At 37.0% G+C, this 20,070-nt stretch overlaps 1 protein-coding gene across 1 annotated transcript in view; it reads left to right on the top strand.

The window, feature by feature from the left end:
* The window catches only part of SPATS2 (spermatogenesis associated serine rich 2), a 156,112-nt gene that overhangs the window by 118,833 nt on the left and 17,209 nt on the right, over positions 1-20,070 (top strand). The window contains exons 4-8 of the mRNA XM_069584452.1: positions 2,567-2,675; positions 3,751-3,800; positions 10,759-11,020; positions 12,222-12,401; positions 14,819-14,954. Coding sequence (XP_069440553.1) covers positions 2,567-2,675; positions 3,751-3,800; positions 10,759-11,020; positions 12,222-12,401; positions 14,819-14,954 — 737 coding nt within the window. The remainder of the gene's footprint in view (positions 1-2,566; positions 2,676-3,750; positions 3,801-10,758; positions 11,021-12,221; positions 12,402-14,818; positions 14,955-20,070) is intronic.

Here is a 20,070-nt window from a genome sequence, read left to right as displayed (position 1 = left end):
CCTGAAATGCAAAGTCAAGTGATCCTTAGGAAGCATCACTATGAACAAAGCTAGTGGAGGTAATGAAATTCCAGTTGAGCTATTTCAAATCCTAAAAGATGATGCTGTGAAAGTGCTGCACTCAATATGCCAGCAACTTTAGAAAACTCAGCAGTGCAGTGGCCACAGGACTGGAAAAGGTCAGTTTTCATTCCAATCCCAAAGAAAGGCAATGCCAAAGAATGCTCAAACTACCACACAATTGCACTCATCTCACACACTAGCAAAGTAATGCTCAAAATTCTCCAAGCCAGGCTTCAACAGCACGTGAACCATGAACTTCCAGATGTTCAAGGTGGATTTAGAAAAGGCAGAGGAACCAGAGGTCAAATTGCCAGCATCCGTTGGATGATTGAAAAAGCAAGAGAATTCCAAAAAAACATCTACTTCTGTTTTATTGACTATGCCAAAGCCTTTGACTGTATGGATCACAACAAACTCTGGAAAATTCTGAAAGAGATAGGAATATTGGACCACCTGACCTGCCTCTTGAGAAAGCTGTGTACAAGTCAGGAAGCAACAGTTAGAACTGGACATGGAACAACAGACTGGTTCCAAATTGGGAAAGAAGTACGTCAAGGCTATATATTGTCACCCTGCTTATTTAACTTATATGCAGAGTACATCATGAGAAACGCTGGGCTAGAAGAAGCACAAGCTGAAATCAAGATTGCCGGGAGAAGTATCAATAACCTCAGATACACAGATGACACCACCCTTATGGCAGAAAGCAAAGAAGAACTAAAGAGCCTCTTGATGAAAGTGAAAGAGGAGAGTGAAGAAGTTGGCTTTAAACTCCACATTCAGAAAACTAGGATCATGGCATCTGGTCCCATCACTTCATGGCAAATAGATGGGGAAATAATGGAAATAGCGAGAGACCTTATTTTGGAGGGCTCCAAAATCACTGCAGATGGTGACTGCAGCCATGAAATTAAAAGATGGTTGCTCCTTGGAAGAAAAGCTATGACCAACCTAGATAGCATATTAAAAAGCAGAGACATTACTTTGCCAGCAAAGGTCCATCTAGTCAAGGCTATGGTTTTTCCAGTATCATGTATGGATGTGAGAGTTGGATTATTAGGAAAGCTGAGTGCCAAAGAATTGATGCTTTTGAACTGTGGTGTTGGAAAAAACTCTTGAGAGTCCCTTGGACTGCAAGGAGATCCAACCAGTCCGTCCTAAAGGAAATCAGTCCTGAGTATTCATTGGAAAGACTGATGCTGAAGCTGAAACTCTAATATTTGGCCACCTGATGCGAAGAACTGACTCATTTGAAAATACCCTGATGCTGGGAAAGATTGAAGACGGAAGGAGAAGGGGATGACAGAGAATGAGATGGTTGGATGGCGTCACTGACTGAGTGGACTTAAGTTTGAGTAAACTCCCGGCGTTGGTGATGGACAGGGAGGCCTGGTATGCTGCAGTCCAGTGGGTCGCAAAGAGTTGGGCATGACTAAGCATCTGAACTGAACTGAACTGTTCAGAAATTCTACTAGTGATTATATATACAATAGAGACATCCTCTCACTGTTCACTGAAGACTTGTTTTCTTTTTTTTAACAATTTGCTAAGCATTGTCATAAGCATTCAGTAAATAACCATAAGCGTAGGAATATTTACTGTGGCATTTTTCATAGTAGCCAAACACTGGAAAGAATATAAATGTCTATCAACAGAAAAATGATAAAATTGGCTATATTCACACAATGGAAATGCTATTTAGCAGTTAAAATAAATAGCTGATAAATAATAATGAGATACATTTATCAACATGAAAAATCTAAAAAACAATGTTACATGCAAAAGCAAATTAAAAATAGATACGTATGATATGACATGTAATACAGACAATAATATGTCTTACCCTTGGATACAGACATACATCATAAAAGTATAAAAACAAATATCGAAATAACACCAAATTCAAGGTAGAAATCTCTCTGGAGAGGAGGGAAAAAGGGTTTATGAAAAGCTTCATGGGCACTTCAACTGCATGTATTTTGTTTTATTAAACTGGGTGTCATAGTGAGTGTTCATTATGTTTTATATACCTGAAATAATTTATAATAATTTAAATGATATTTATAGCATTATTATACAATTAAATGATATGAAATAAATGTTTAAAAAATGCTATACAAAAATCTAAGTTATTATTGGTGTTCTATTTTGGTGGTTTGTTAAACTTTGCTCCTTTCTGTCTAATATGCTAAAAATGAGGAAATGTTGATGCTAAATTAATACCTGATTCCTGAATTAAACCACCCTGAAATAAGATCTGGCACAAATTCTCTGTTTCTGCAAATGTTCTGCTTTTTCTAAGTTTTAATTTTTTATGTGCTGGCATCATTCCCCTATTATTCATCACAGTGAGATGGTTGTATGTACTCTCACTGATACTAAGGTGATGTGGTGCACCTTATTAAAGATGAAGTGGTACCCTTACTGTTATTCTCTGTAATAGACCTCAGTTTCCAACTGATCTACTGATATTAGGATTAAATGACCTTATCTTCTTTTTCAGATAAATGCAGTGCGCGCAATAGTTCCCAATAAGAGTAACAATGAAATTATCCTGGTTTTGCAACACTTTGATAATTGTGTGGACAAAACAGTACAAGCATTCATGGAAGGTAACCCTAGCTCAATATTTTTATAAGTTCGTATTTGTTCAACTAGAAGTTGCTTCAAATTTCTATAACATTTATTCTGCAGCCTGGTATTTTATAGATGATATAGCAGACCCTGTGCGATTTTTAAAGATATCTTTTAAAGCTCCTTGTTTCAGCCCTAGAAGTAATTCATTCATAAGCTATATGATACCTGGAATAAGAGACAAGCAGAGAAGACTCCATCATTTTATTCATTACGTTTTCTAATGACAGTTAAGAAGAAATTAGGTAGCCAGTGGTATAAGGGACTTGACTGGAGTTGGCTTGAATAAGAATTTAAGAAGCAATGACAGAGCAGTGGTCTAGTGGCTCAGCTACAGATGACAGATTTAGGGACTCAGTATTCTTTTTCAGGCTCTGACAAGTGATTAAATATATGGGTTTGAATTTCCTTATCTACCATACAAAAAATGGATGCTTAGTCAAACCTTCTGATTTTATAGAGTTGAGGAGCATTTTACAAAATTCTTTCAACGTAACTTGTTTGGGAAAACTGTCTGAAGTCGTCTCTTTCATTGAACAGTGACAGTGATATCAAAATAGATCTCCCTCTTTCTACTTTTCTGAATTTGCCAGTATAGAATAAACAAGTTCAAATACTGTAAGGTTTTTCTTTATCATCATATTTTTTTTATAATGTTAGTATTTGGGTTTAGGGTGGCAGACAGTTCTCTCTGAAACAATGTAACCAGGTGGTATGTAATCTGGAGGAAAGGGGACACCATACTTGGGCTGAAACCAGTCCTCTTTGTATTTGGTCAAAGCTACATAGATAAAAAGAAGCTTCAAAGTGGTCAGGCTACATTAGTCTCTTCCTGGAAGAACTTACTCAAGAAATTAAATGGAGAAGGGAGATCTAAATGGGCAGGTATTCTAAAAGGTAAGCATGATATGATTATCATTACATTAGCTTAGATACCTGAACCATCACTTTTCCTATTGGGAGAGGGAGACTTTCCAGCAGTTACAGGGACACAAATTTCTGCTTGAGCATGCCAGTGCTGGGAGAAAAAAATCTGATTGGTTTCTCTTACAGGTAGTGCCAGTGAAGTACTCAAAGAATGGACAGTAACAGGCAAGAAAAAGGTAAGAATGAATTAAACTTAAAAGTGTGATATCAGTATTTGTATTATAAAAAAATTAAGCTCTGCAGAAATATTGAAAGATTTACATATGCATCTTCAGTTTACCTGGCTAAGAAAAGTTTTCTTCCAGGACATTATAACACTGCTATGTACATAGAGTACCCAGTCTCCTCCATGTGATTTCAGGCAGGAAGCAGAATTACTCTGCCATGCAGTTGCAGAGAGTGTATTAATATTAGGCAGGGATGAAACAAGATCATGTCAAGGACAGCAGAGCTCCTCTAGAGAAAGTGACCCATTCCAGGGGTTTTCAACATCATTCATATCATACATCAGTTAAAATAGTTCAGATTTTTAAGTCAGACCACTTGTATTGTAATCTCTGATATTAATCAGCTTTAGCTCAAAGCCTAAAGAGAGGCTTTGCTACTGTTAGCTATGCAGAGGGGTCTGATGGTCTAGTTCAGGGAGATATTAGAAGATAATAGAAGGTACTTGGACTGTGGAATCAGTCAAAACTGGATTTATATCCTATTTTACTACTTACTGGTTTTATTTCCTGGGAATATTGTTTAACCCTAGTGAGCCTTAGTTTGCTCGTCTCTAAAATAGGAAAATAATATTGACAACTGCAAGTATTTCAGTTCAGTTCAGTTGCTCAGTCGTGTCCAACTCTTTGCAACCCCATGGGCTGCAGCACGCCAGGCCTCCCTGTCCATCACCAACTCCTAGAGCTCACTCAAACTCATGTCTGTCGAGTCGGTGATGCCATCCAACTGTCTCATCCTCTGTTGTCCCCATCTCCTCCCGCCTTTTATCTTTCCCAGCATCAGGGTCTTTTCAAATGAGTCTGTTCTTTGCATCAGGTGGCCAAATATTGGAGTTTCAGCTTCAGCATCAGTCCTTCCAATTAATATTCAGGACTAATTTCCTTCAGGATGGACTGATTGGATCTCCTTGCAATCCAAGGGACTCTCAAGAGTCTTCTCCAACACCACAGTTCAAAACCATCAATTCTTTGGCCCTCAGCTTTCTTTATAGTCCAACTCTCACATCCATACATGACTACTAAAAAAACCCATAGCTTTGACTAGATGGATCTTTGTTGACAAAGTAATGTCTCCTCAAGTGTCCTTATCCACTTGAAACCAAAAATGCTTTCCCTAAAGGATACTAGCTAACCTCATCATGCTTCCCATAGCTCTTTACTCTAAATCTAGTTCCTTTAGGAAGTGCTTGAAGTGTGAATTTGAATCAAGTATCTCTATGAAATCTCTTTGGGGTCTGTATTAGGTTAGTGCTGGAGTTCTGGAATAGTTTCTTGATGACTCTAAATCACTTCATTAGGATTTCTGCTGAGTCTTAATTAAACCAGACTTGGGAAAAAAAAGAAAACAGGCTTGGCTCCAATGACCCTTGAGAACTTTTTCTAAGAACTTAATACTACCAAAGATTCCCCTGAAGCTCTCTATACCTGTAGCTTTGAATATTTTCTTAACTTTTTCCCATTGCTTTCACTAAACCTAAGTAACTGTGCGTATTCTGATTTATTAATTTATTGGCCAAGGATAATAGGTTATTAGTAATGTAATATGTGCACAAAGCTAGGGAAGTATGTGTTGGAGATACATAAATTTCTTACAATTTTGAGAAAGAAAAATGGCTTCAGTTTGGCAATCCCAAATACCCAAATCACATCCAGTTAACTGTTGGGATTAGTTCAATAGGATATGATCATGAACGATTACTGGGGATAGGTATTACATGCATAGGACAGTGGCATGAAAACTTAGCCAGCTCACATGGGAGAAAGTAATTAAGAAAAGGAGGAATGAGAATTGTGGAAAGGAAAAATCCCTTACTGGATATATGATTGCAAATAGTTTCTCACATTCTGTGGATTGTCTTCTTTCTCATGAAGTCCAGTTTGTCTGTTTTTGTTTGTTTACTGTGCCTTTGGTGTCATCTCTAAGAAATCCTTACCAAATCCAATATCGTGACGCTTTTGTCCTACATCATTTTCTTCTAAGTTTTATTGAGTTAGGTCTTACATTTAGGTTTGATCCATTTTGAGTTAATTTTTGTGCTATGTTTCAGGTTAAAGTCCAACTTTATTCTTTTATATGTGGAGATTCCAGTTTTTCCAGCATTATTTGTTGAAAAGACTGTCCTTTCTCCATTGAATAGTTTTGGCAAAAATCATTGAAGCCATATATGGGAGAGTGTACTTCTAGGCTCTTTATTCTATTTCATTGTCTCTGTGTTTGTCTTTTATAAGTTTTCTGGTCACTCTGCATGGCTTGTGGGATCTTAGTTCCCTGACCATGGATCAAACCCCTGCTCTCCACAGTGGAGGCAGAATCTTAACCACTGGGCCCCCAGGCAAGTCCCTTATACATCCGTCTTTACACTACTACTACACTGTTTTGATTAGTGTAGCTTTGTAGTAAGTTTTGAAATTAGGTTGTATGAGTCTCCCTGTTTTGTTCCTATTTTTCTTTACATTTTTTATTGACATGTTGATTTACAATGTTGTGTTAATTTCAGGGGTACAGCAAAGTGATTCAGTTATATACACACACATACATAAATTTTTTTAGATTCTTTTCCATTGTACCAGCTGAGCCACAAGGGAAGCCCATTATAGGTTATTAGAAGATATGATATAGTTCCCAACAGTAGGTCTTTGTTGATTATCTTTTCATATATAATAGTGTGTATATTTTAGTCCAAAACATACAATTTATCCCTCCCCTCCCAGCCCCGTCCCCTTTTGGTGACGATGAACTTGTTTTCTATGTCTTTGAGTCTGTTTTTCTTTTGTAAATACGTTTGTGTCCTTTTTTTTTTAAATTGCACATGTAAGCGATATCATATGATATTTGTCCTTCTCTGTCTGACTTATTTCACTTACTATGACAATCAGGGTTGTTTTGGTCCCTTGAAGGTGCATATGCATTTTAAGATGGGTTTTTCTGTTTCTGCAAAAAATATCATTGGGATTTTGTTATGGATTGCATTGAATCTGTAGATCACTTTGGGTAGTATTGACATTTTAATATTAAGTCTTCTAATTCATAAATATATAAGGTGTTTCTATTTAGTTATGCTATTATAAATTGAATCATTTTATAATTTACTTTTCAGATTGTTAAGGTATAGAAGTACAACTGATTTTTGTGTGTTAACTGTATCCTGCTGCTTTGCTGAATTGTTCTGTGTGTGTGTGTGTGTGTGTGTGTGTGTAATCTTTAAAGTTTTCTATATATAAGATCATATCTTTTGCAAACATATTTTACTTTTTCCTTTCTTGCTTGGATGCCTTTTATTTCTTTTTCTTTCTTAATTGCACTGGCTACAACTTTCAGTACTGTGTTGAATAGAAATGGCAAAAGTGGGCATCATTGCCTTGTTCCTGATCTTTGAGGAAAAGCTCTCCTCTCTGACCATTGTTCCCTGTGGGTTTTTCATATATGTCTTTTATTATGTTGAAGTAGTTTCTGTCTAGTCCTAGTTTTTTTTTTGCCTTTTTTAGTGTTTTTATCATGAAAGGATATTTGAATTTTGTCACATGTTTTTTCTGCATCAGTTAAGATGATCATGTGGCTTTTTTCCCCTTCTTTCTGTTAATATGGTGTATTACATTGATCAGTTTTCTTAAGTTGAACCATTCTTGCATTCAGGGAATAAATCCTGTTTGGTCATGGTATATAATTATTTTAGTATGTTGCTAAATTTGGTTTGGTCCTATTTTGTTGAGAATTTTTGCATCAGTGTTCATAAGGGATATTGCTTTGTAGTTTTCAGCTAATGTCTTTGTCTAAGTATCAGGGTAATGCTGAGCTCATAGAGTGAGTTAGATATTGTTCCGTTCTCTTCAGCAGCCTTTTTTTTTTTTTTTAAGTTTGGCAAGACTAAATGTTCGGTAGAATTCACTAGTGAAGCTAGGGATTTTCTTTGTCAGGAGATTTTTGATTCGTGATTTAGTCTCCTAACTAGTTAGATTTTCTATTTCTTCATGACAGTATAGGTAGGTTTTGTGTTTCTAGGAATTTGAACAATTTCATCTAGGTTATGTAATTTGTTGGTATATGATTGTTCATAATATTCTCTTATAATCAATAGTAATGTACCCACTTTCTTATTTTAATAATTTGAGTCTTCTCACTTTTTTCTTAGTCCATCTAGCTAAACTTTTGTCAACTTTGTTTTTATGAAGAACCAGCTTTTGGTTTTGTTGTATTAGTCTTCTAAACCATGTAGAAAACAAAAAGTACAGTTACAAACCATTGTTATAATAATACTAGCTTTTGTAATTGCACAAACTCTGTCAAGTTCTTTATTTCTCTGTATGCCTTCAGATTACCATCTAGTGTTCTTTCACTTCATGTTTCAGGCCTCCTATATTTCTGGCGGGGCAGGTCTGGTAGTCATGAACTCTCTCCTCTTTGTTTATCTAGGAATGTCAGTTTATCCCTGTTTTTGAAAGACAGTTTAGCTACATAGAGGATTCTTGAGGTTGATGGGTTTTTTTTGTTTTTTTGTTTTTTTTCTTTTAGCATTTGAATATATCTGCCTACTGCCTTCTGGCCTCCTATGTTTCTGATGAGAAATCTGCTAATCTCATTAATGATCTCTTGTGTGTGATAAGTAACTTCTCTCTTGCTGCTTTCTAGATTCTTTCTTTATCTTTTGGAAGTTTGATTACAACGTGTTTCATCATCTCTTGGAGGTTGTTAAGCTTCTTGGATGTTTATAGTCATGTCTTTCATCAAATTTGGAAAGTTTTCAGCCATTATTTCTTTATACTTTCTTTCTTCCCTTTTCCTCCTCTCCTTCTCCAGTTTATACAACGCATATGTTGGTTTGCTTGATGGAGCCCCACAGATCCCTTAGGCTCTTCACTTTTCTTCAGTCTTTTTTCTCTTCCTCAAACTCAGTAATTTCAGTTGTGCTATCTTCACACCCATTGGTTCTTTCTTCTGACTTCTCAGATCTCCGTTTGAATCCCTTCAGTGATTTTTTTTTTTTTAATTTAAGTTACTGTACTTTTCAGCTCCAGAATTTCAGTTTGTATTTCTTTTTTAGATTTAGCTTCTTTTTCTGTCTCTTAATTAATATTTCCATTTTGTTCATACTTTGTTTGCTTGACCTTCCCCACACTTTCCTTTAGCTCTTTGAACACCTTTGAGGCAGCTTTTTTGTTTTCATATTGTGGGGTGGGGTTGGTTGTACTGAGTCTTCGTTGCTGGTGGGCTTTTCTCTGGTTGCGGAAAGCAGGGACTACTCTGTTTTGTGCTCTTTCGTACTCTGCAGCCAGCAGGGACTAGTTGTATTGTGCAGGCTTCTCATTGCAGTGGCTTCTCTTGTTGTTAAGCATGGGCTCTAGGCATGTGGGCTTCAGTAGTTGCAGCATGTGGGCTCAGTGGTTGGCGGCTCCCAGGCTCTAGAGCACAGGCTCAGTAGTTGGGGTGCACAGGCTTAGTTGCTCCATAGCATGTGAGATCTTTCCGGACCAGAGATCATGTCTCCTATGTTGGCAGGTGGATTCTTTACCACTGAACCACCAGGGAAGCCCAAAAATGCACTAGGCGTTTGAGTAAAAAAAATCCTCTTTATGGAAACATAGTAAGAATCCATGTTTACTTAATTAAAATTAATGTTTGGATGAAAAAAAATAAAGTCTTTAATGTATCTCCCAACAAGTCTTTCTCAGGGAAAGTTTCTATTGATTTATTCTTTTCCTTTGTATTGGCCATACTTTCTTATTTTTTTGTGTGTTCTTTGTGATTTGCTGAAAGCTAGACCTTTGAATCTAATAATTTGATAACTCTGGAAACCAGATTCTCCTTCTTTCTCCAGGTTTGCTGTTTTTTGTTATTACTATATTTTAAAATTGTTGTAAGCTGTCTTTGTACCAAGGGTCAGCCTAAGGTGTAAACTTAAGGTCTTATCAGATCTTGTCTGTGCTTTTCCCTGAGCATGCATGATTACTTTCAATTTTTTTCTGTATATACAGTTGTTTTTGAATGTCCTAGTCTTTGATGTCTGTCTCCAGAAAGGGAATAAAGAAAAATGAAGTGGGGAAGAAGGGCACCACCACTTTAACTCCCCTAAAGGAATTAAACTTCAGCCAGAGGAGGAGGGGCTTGCAACAGTGGGAGGAGGTGCAGCATCAGTGGCTGCCTGCCTCTGTCTGTACCTTTGTAGTGAGAGGCAGCAGTCAGTGACCACAACACAGCTCCCAGATATTTGGAGGACAGGGTTCTTTTTCCCTACCCTGACTCCAGCAAGCTATGTGCCAGCTGCTCCAAGAACAGGTGCACGGCTGCCTGTTCCCTAACTGGGGGTGGGGGGTGAGTATCTGCTACTGTGCTCAGAACTGAAATTGACTGAAATTGACTAACTGCAATTTATCATCCAAGCCTTCTCCTGGAAATTATAAGCCTTCAGTAGACTCCAGAGTTCCAAAATAGTTAGACAGATTCTGCCAGTGTAATTGTTGTCTAGGTGAGGAGACAGATTTCTGATGCAAAATCCTCTGCAATGCAGATTTAATTTATCTTTATTAAACTGAAGTTTCACTTCATTCCATGTTTATAGCTACACCAGTTTTTCTATTGGATTATTATTTTGTTTGTTTAAGAGCTCTCTCTATTTATTTGTTTGTATATATTACACATATTTTTCTCACATTTTGTAGTTTATCTTTTGATTTTTCTTATAGTGGGTTTTTAATGCTTTGCTGTTTTATTTTTATGTGTTTGAGTTTATCTAAAGTATTTTATATAGTTATTTTAGTCAGTGGTTTGACATATAAAAATAGTATTCAGTTTCTGGAAGAGCAAATGAGAAATTGGTAACATTGGTTGCCTTTGGGTAGCTGGCATTACCTCTCTGGATTGTCGGGGGTCTTCTTTTTCTTTTGTTTTTTTTTTCAAATCTTTAATAACCATTAGAACAAAAAGAAGAAAAGCAAGCCAAAACCTGCAGCAGAACCAAGTAACAGTATCCCAGATTCCAATAAGTCGGTTTCCATTCAAGAGGAACAATCTGCGCCCTCCTCAGAGAAAGGTGGTATTAATGGTTATCATGTCAACGGTGCCATCAATGATACTGAGTCTGTGGACTCACTCAGTGAAGGTATGGAGACACTTTCAATAGAAGCCAGAGAACTGGAGGATCCTGAGTCTGCCACATCAGAAATGCTCGATAGAACAGGTGAGTATTAACAGGTCCTTGGAAAGTTCCATTCTACTGAAAAATACAGGGGCTTCTTGGCTGAGAAAGCAATCAATAAATTATATCTAGTTAGTTTTTTTATTTTGTTACTTCTTATGTGAAAGAGTCACATTTGGTAATTTTCAAGGGCCTAGAAAAATATAATTCTTATTCCTTTGTTTCATATTTTAATTTTAATCTAAATCAGCCTTGTGGAAATCTAATTTAATAGTTCTGTAATACTTAGAGATTACAGAAGGTGACCTTAGATGTTTTTTAACTGCACATTTATTAAAGGAAATGATGATCATGAGTTGATATTGATGTTATAATTCCAAGACTCAACACAATAAGGAATATATAAGCATAACTGTAATCCTATGGCTTTCATTAGAAGTAGACTGTTGGTTGTTATAGTCTCACATTTTTTAATAAAGAATTAAGATTAGTATTAGTTGTAAATTCAGATAGCTTGTACATTTTTCATTAACCGTTTTGATGAGCACTGAAAAGATATTGGGAATATACTTTTAAAAATAGGCTTTTTAGTTACTTGTTTGTTAAACCAGTTTCCCTTGCTCTATTGCTGCTGGCTTTATACATGTAATGCCATTTTTTAAATTATACTGTACATTTCAGATGTTTTTATTTATTGATTAGTTCGAGCACACACACGCACATACAAAGACTTAGAAAAAAACATAGCACCTCAAACAAACCAAAGATAGTCAGTGACTTCTATTTTTTTCTGAACTAGCTTTCCTTTATTTCCTAACTCTTTGCCGTTTCCATTTCCTAAAGCTTTTGAAACTCTTCTTTCTTTCCCTGGGACAGTGTAGAAATCTTTTTCTCAGCATAACTTAACAGAAGCTTGTCAGAAGGTGGTGATATTGACTCTTCACTTCCTTGTACCCAGAACTGCAAGGAAGTTAACAAGGTACAGGAAATAAGCTAGCCTGTCTGGAGAGGGGTTGACAAAGAACCCTCCTCTTCAGTTAGTGTGCCTCCTTGGGCTAAGCCAAATGATACTCACGGCCTCACTGGCTCTGCTCTTTGTCCTGCTTTGTCAGTTGATTCTATTCACAACCTTTTAAGAGGCTTTGTTTTGCTGCACTTTTGCCTTTTTACTTCGTGTAAACTTAAAGACTCCTTGATTTACCCCTAAACTCTACTCTAAAATACTGGCCTCTTTATTTGACAGGATCCATGCTGGAGAATGGTGTCTCTGATTTCGAGTCCAGATCTTTGACTATGCACTCTACTCAGAATTCTCAACAAAACAGGAATGCTGCCAAGTCTCTCTCAAGAACTACTGTAGGACCTCAGCTTTCAAATCTAAGCATGGAAGATGTTCCCCTCTCTTCCACCAATAAAAAGCTTGGTAAGTCAAAGATCTTCCTTTGAGAGAAAGCAAAGAGAATCTGTGTTTTTAGCTAAAGAGGGCAAATCATCTCTTTGCTCTCATAAATAAGGTTTCAGAAGGGGGAGCAGGTAATACATTTCCAGTCAGTGACTATCCATGACCATCCAGCCTTTCCCCAGTTTTGTGTACACAGTTGGAGTCTGATAGTAGTGTAATGCCTTACAGTCTTGAAACAACAATAGTGATCCTTTTTTTTGTGAATGGGGGTCAAACTCTGTGGCTAGCATGGTGTTTTTGATAACATTAACCTTCATTTTATTTGCTTTATTGCAACATGTCTGTGCTCTTTCCTTCATTTTTAACTCCTGGTTGATAATAACAGTAAAAAGCTTTGCCATCTCTGAAATGATATTTTGAAGAAATATTTTAATTTCTCTTCTCAACTTCATGCTTTTACTAATACCTATCAGACTGTAGCTTTAAACAAGGTCATTTTCTCTTAAGTAAATACTTAGCATTGATTGATGGTAGCCATTTGCTGTTTTTTTTTTTAGCTATAATAGTTATTTAAATAATTAGCCAATAATTAGATAGAGATAATAGCCCTTCTGTCGTCCATTTAAGGATGGCAGTCCACTTACCTGAACAAATGAAACAGAGAAATGTAAAAGACACTTGTAACCTGTAGCTCTGTATTGAATTATTTATACCACATGAGCCAAATTTAATTATTGAGGCTCTCCTTTTTCATCTTTCTAACAGAGCCCTCAACTTGTCCAGAAAGGCAAGTCTGAGAATATTTAGTCAAGCAAAAATAAAGAAACAGTGCTTGAAAGCTTTTAGGTAGATTTTAAAAGAAATCTCTTTGAGATGAAGAAGGATTTAAATTAAAGATTGAAAATCTGTCTCTTGGCACTTTATAAATTTGTTAGATCAGTTATTCTAACTACAAGTTGTAATAACTTTGACATTGGTGAATGTAAAAAGGTTATAATAGAATTCTCAGAAACTGGTTAAAATATATTGGGTAGGTAAATATACTTCATCTTTATCTACAGTGTTGACTTACCCACTTACAATGATTCAGACTGTACTATCAAGAGAGAACTTTATCAGTTTTGTAATATCTACATGGTGAATTGTATTCTACTAAATCCTGTTATGTAGGGAGTTTTGAAAATTTGGTACCTACTCAAATAGTTTTTCATTTTGGATTCTTTTTTCAGTCTTTTTCTCTCTGTGTTTCATTTCATTATGGATAGTTTCTAAAATTGCTGTCTTCAAATTTATTAATCTTTTTTCTCTAAGTTTTTAATCTGTTGTTAATCCAATTCAGTGTATTTTTCATCTCTGATTTTTTTTTTTCATCTCCAGAGGTTCTGTTGGAATCTTTTTAAATATCTTCCATGTCTCTCCTTAATAGATTATACTATTCCTCCACCTTCTTGAACATGTGATATTTGATTATATTAGCTGTTTTGATGTCCTTACCAACTTTATTCTACATCTTTGTCATTTCTGCACCTGTTTCTGTTAATTAATTTTTCCTTTCATTATAGATCATATTTTTCTGCCTCTAGTAATTTTTTTATTGGATGCCAGACATTGTGAATTTTGCTTTGTTGATTGCTAGATATTTTTGTATTTCTTTAAATATTCTTGTGATTTGTTCTGGAACTGTTATTTGGAAACAGTCTGCTTGCTTACTTAAGCTTTGTTAGTAGAAATAGAGCAGCCTTTAGTCTCAAGCTAATTACTGAGGCAGCGCCCTTCTAAGAGCTCTACCTGGCGCCCCACTATGCTGGTGTGAGCATAGACTATTCCTGGTCTGGGTGAGCCCTCAGGATTATTCCCCCTGCTCCTTTCCAGTGGTTCTTTTCCCTCTTCGGGGTGGTTCTACGTACGCATGCACTCAGAATCCTCTGTGGATCTTTGTACAGTTTTTTCACTGCTGTGTAGCTTTCTCCTCTTTACTGTTCTGCCCTGAGAATTCTAGCCATCTTGGCCTCTTTGAACTCTCAACTCTGTCCCCTCAATTCAAGGAGACTTTCAGACTCAACTTAGGATTTCTCCTCCTTGCATTGCAGCCTGGAAACTCTCTTATGGCAGCAAGTTGGGGCAATCTTAGGCCTCACTTCCTTTGTTTCTGTGCTCTTGTGGAGGGTGGTAAGAAGTACTGCACATTGTTCATTGTCTGTAAACCATTGTTTCATATATTTTGTGTATGTGTGAAGTTTTTTAAGACAGGAAGGTAAATCCAATTCCTATTACTCCATCTTGGCCAGGATACTTTATGAAAAATTCAGTTTTTTGTTGAGGGTGGCCATTTAGGAAGCATTCTTAGTTATGGGATGTTAGTTATGTTAAATGCTTAGGTATTCAGATCCAGTTTTCAAGTTACCTATGTTGTTTTTTTAATTGGGATTCTTTCCAAGGTTCTAATATTGAAAAATCTGTGAAAGACCTCCAGCGCTGCACAGTGTCTCTTGCACGATATCGAGTTGTAGTTAAAGAAGAGATGGATGCTTCTATTAAGAAAATGAAACAAGCTTTTGCCGAATTACAGAGCTGGTAAGTTAAGTTGCATTTTGTATCAGTAGCACGAAAATGATAAAGATGGTTAGCCATTCGCCAAGTTCTTTAATTCCTAACTCTTAACTGCTCTACATAATGGAGGAAGACTTAAAAATCCTATGCTGTATTTTGCTTTCTGCTTCATTCTGTTTGTGGTCACAGTGTGAGAATGAGTGGTAAAAGAAACTCATGCTTTAGGAATGGACCTAAGGTTAATATTGTTTGGAAAGGGACAAATAATTACAGAGTAGGTCATGCTCCTTTACATTAGGGTCTGTCTTTTAAACCAGGAACCTGTAACCCATGGCATGATGTTTTTGAACAAATCAATATGCCAGAAAATTTGGAAAACTCAGCAGTGGCCACAGGACTGGAAAAGGTCAGTTTTCATTCCAATCCCAAAGAAAGGCAATGCCAAAGAATGTTCAAACTATGGCACAGTTGCACTCATTTCACATGCTAGCAAAGTAATGTTCAAAATTCTCCAAGCTAGGCGTCAACAGTACGTGAACTGAGAACGTCCAGATGTTCAAGCTGGATTTAGAAAAGGCAGAGGAACCAGAGATCAAATTGCCAATATCCGTTGGATCATAGAAAATGCAAGAGAATTCCAGAAAAACATCTACTTCTGCTTCATTGACTAGGCTAAAGCCTTTGATTGTGTGGATCACAACAAACTGTGGAAACTTCTTAAACAGATGGGAATCTCACCTGCCTGCCTCTCACCTGCCTCCTGAGAAACTTGTATGCAGGTCAAAAAGCAACAGTTAGAACCAGACATAGAACAATGGACTGGTTCCAAATTGGGAAAGGGGTATGTCAAGGCTATATATTGTCACCCTGCTTATTTAACTTATATGCAGAGTACATCATGCGAAATGCCAGGCTGGATGAAGCACAAACTGGAATCAAGATTGCTGGGAGAAATATCAAGAACCTCAGCTATGCAAATGATACCACACTTATGGCAGAAAGTGAAGAGGAACTAAAGAGCCTCTTGATGAAAGTGAAAGAGGAGAGTGAAAAAATTAGCTTAAAGCTCAACATTCAGAAAACTAAGATCATGGCATCTGGTCCCATCACTTCATGGCAAATAGATGGGGTAACAGTGGAAACAGTGACAGACTTTATTTTCTTGGGCTCCAAAATCACTGCAGATGGTGACTGCAGCCATGAAATTAAAAGACACTTGCCCCTTGGAAGAAAAGCTATGACAGACCAAGACAGAATATTAAAAAGCAGAGATATTACTTTGCCAACAAAGATCTGTATAGTCAAAGCTATGATGTTCCTAGTAGTTGTGTATGGATATGAGAGCTAGACCATAAAGAAGGCTGAGCACCAAAGAATCCATGCTTATGAACTGTGGTGTTGGAGAAGACTCTTGAGAGTCCCTTGGACTGCATGGAGATTCAACCAGTCAATCCTAAAGGAAATCAGTCCTGAATATTCATTGGAAGGACTGATGCTAAAGCTCCAATACTTTGGCATCCTGATGTGAAGAGCCAACTCATTGGGAAAGACCCTGGTGCTGGAAAATATTGAAGGCAGGAGGAGAAGGGGATGACAGAGGATGAGATGGCTGGATGGCATCACTGACTCAATGGACATGAGTTTGAGCAAGCTCTGGGAGTTGGTGATGGACAGGGAAGCCTGGTATGCTGCAGTCCATGGGGTCGCAGAGTCGGACACGACTGAGTGATTGAACAACAACAACAACAACATTAATATAAAGTAGAAAAGATGTCTTTGTTTTTCTGCCTCCTTTCATCCTTCCTAATGCACCCCACTCTACGGTCCCTTCTATGCCCTATTATTAATCATTGATTTATTTTAATTTTGTGTTTTTTAAACTTACTTTAAAAATTCTCATATCTTAAAATGTATTAATATGTGTTCTGTAGGTGAAATAGGGTTTAGTAGTTAAAGAGATTTGAAAATACTTAAATTTTCTTTACTACAGGACTTCTAGATGCCTTAATGCTAATATGCATTGTGAATTTACAAGAGGGAACTATACTATGCTGTTTCTCAAATATATTTGATTATAGAATCTTTGGGAGAAGAAATATATTCTAATTTTCTTCTAGAACATTGAAGCTGTTTTAACTATTAGATATTAAAGTGGTAACTAACTTTTAAACCATAACTCCTTTGGGGAGGTATTTTCATTTAATAATGGACTTAAAAAAAAAAAGGACCAAATTAAGTAAAACGACAGGAAGACAAGCAGCTAGGTTGGTATTTGGGGATATGAGACTGTCCATACTGCTTATTTGTAAGACTTTCAAGAATCTGAAAGGTGAGAGGAAGTTTTCATGAATATAGAGAACCTATACCACTCTTCCTCCCAACCATCCATACATTTTCTTGCTTGTCTAGGAGCTATTCCCTGAGGTCATATTCAACTGTGTTTCTCTTTACAAACTTAGTCTGGTACTTCATGCCGCAGTGGACAAAAGACAGAGGGAGAGTGGGTAGCCTCAGTCCTCCTGCTTTGTGGAATTGAAGAAGGGAGTGAATTAACAGAGAGAGGTAGCATAAAGCCTCCAGAAAGTTGCTGACCTCTGCTTTACCAAAGTGCAGAATGGTCCATGAACCAAAAAGTACTTTAGAATAGATCATTCATCTGCTCATCTACCCATGCTGTCATGAATCCCCGGTTTCCCCTTGCAGGTTTTATAGCTAGAAGTTTAATGTCAAATCTTCGGTTTTCTTATATACATTTTCACTCCAGCCAGATTACTTGTCTCAGAATTTAACATACACATCTCCTCTTTCATACACTCCTTGATGCTACTTTTCCAACCTAGCTCTCTTGTATCTTTGTACTTATCTAAATCCAACCAGTTCTCCCAAATTCACGTTACGTAAACTCTGACTTCCCCTGGAAGTTTTTCTAGGTAACTGTTTTCTCCTCTTTCTGACCCTCTGGGAGAAAGCCCCACACCCTTTACCCTGGATTATTATCACATCAGATATTATTGGCTTAAGAAGAAAGAACTAAGAGTAGAGCATCACAATTTTGCCTTGACAAGCCTCCGGTCTCCATGATTGTTTAGTTTGCTGATTACTTTCGCCACAGGATCTGATTCCATTCAGAACCACCCTGAACCAGGAAATACAGTTCCGGGAGAGAGACTTAAGAGTCCTTGTTGACTTGGAACCCAGCCAGGGGGAGCCTCCTTTAATAAATGACAAATGAAGTGGTTTCCTGCCTAGAAACTGTGTATTTAGGATTGATTAGCAGGTGTAGCAACCAGGTCAATTTAACTTGAGGAAAGAGATTACCTGCACTTTCCTGCTGGTGTAAAGCCTTCTCTCTGGCTGACTGGGTTTTTAAACTGGCTTATTTCCATGCCCCTTGTAGTTGCTACTTCAAGATATAATTGGCAGGTGAGCTAACTCCCTTTGGCACTGAACCAGAGCTTGGAGTTAATGTCACTTAGGAAGCCATTTTTTGTGTTGGTTATAGTATAAAAGAAAAGAAAAGGTTCTAACATATTTGCAACAGTAAGATTACATTACACCTGACCGGGCACTAGGGGAATTATATGGATAAGTGCTTTCACACTGGGGCCAAATGAAAGCTGACATTTACCTGTGGGGAGGTAAAAGCAGCGGCTTTCCAGGATGTAAAACGTCAAATCTGTCCTTATTGGTGATCCAGTAATAATCATCACTAGACCCAGGTTTACTTTTCTTGTTAATTAATAAAATCTGTCTGACACGTTGTTGGAGCTCCTAGTTGACTTAAAGTTTAGGTCTGTTAGGGAGCAGGATATGAAGTGGAACATGAAGCTAGAGTGTGTAAACTATTTTGAACGGTTTTCATAGTATGTGTCAGGGCAAAGGATACATGCTTAGCCTGCCTTTTAAATAAAGTTTCTGTTTTATTGAAAGTCAAAAGATACTTATTAAAAGGAGAAAAGTCGTAAAAAATTTGAGATTCTGCAACACATGAAGTCAATATAAGCCTGTGCTTAAGACTGAAATTTTTCCCGGCTAATTGTTCATTCACCTTAGAAAAGTTACTTCCTTTTATTTGAGCTTCTCTTTTCTTATTATATTAAACTATCATTAGTCTTAACAAATGCTTTTAGATCCTTAAATTTAAAGTTCATCTATAGAGATGCTGAAAATTCAGAAAATCATTTTATGAACAAAAGCACTTTCAAAAATGTCTAAAAACCATAGAAATAAAGGAATAGGCTACTGTTATAATGTGTTATCAGAAAGGTACCTAGCGCTCTTTAGTTTTAAATTATTCTTCAGTTTTTGCATGTTTAGTACATTAGCATCTTATTTCTACTAGTATTTGGCCTCCATGGTTGTTGATAGTCTTTGACTTAAAATTCTAATGAGTTTAAGTCCGTTGTAGTGAAGTGAATGAACCTAGAGCCTGTTATACAGAGTAAAGTAAGTCAGAAAGAGGAAAATGTCATATATTAACATATATATGGAATCTAGACAAATGGTACTGATGAACCTATTTGCAGGGCAGGAATAGAAACGCAAATGTACATACAGTATGGACTTGTGGACACAGCAGGGGAAGGAGAGGGTGGGATGAATTGAGAGAGTACCAGTGACATATATGCACTGTTGTGTGTAAACTAGACCGTCAGTGGGAGGCTGCTGTATAGCAGAGAGAGCTCAGCTCAGTGCTCTGTGATGACCTGCAGGGGTGGAGTGGGGGTGGGGGGAGGGAGGCTCAAGAAGGAGGAGATACGTGTGTACATACAGCTGATTCACACTGTTGCACAGCAGAAACTAACACAACATTGTAAAGCAATTATCCTCCACTAAAAATAAATAAATTTAAAAGAATTCTAACTCTTTAACCATCTGAGAAAATAACTAAGTAACATACGAAACAAACAGGTTCCTTTCCAAACATGTTCAATCATACTCTCTGATTTCTTCATACTGACTTCTGTCCTGTGAAGAGGGAGCCTTAATTTTTTTGTTAAAAGGAATTTGAGTCTTAGGTTAAGCTGTTTGCCTAACATGACATCATATTTAAGTCGCAGACTCAATGTTTGAATCTGTGTATTCTGACTCCCAGTAACCTGTGATCTTCATCCCACCCGTCACCACTGATGGCTCACTT

The sequence above is a fragment of the Ovis canadensis genome, chromosome 3 (genome assembly GCF_042477335.2).
Source record: "Ovis canadensis isolate MfBH-ARS-UI-01 breed Bighorn chromosome 3, ARS-UI_OviCan_v2, whole genome shotgun sequence".
NCBI classification, from domain to species: domain Eukaryota; kingdom Metazoa; phylum Chordata; class Mammalia; order Artiodactyla; family Bovidae; genus Ovis; species Ovis canadensis.
Note: the sequence above shows the minus strand (reverse complement) of the source record. Positions and strands in the feature narration are given on the sequence as shown.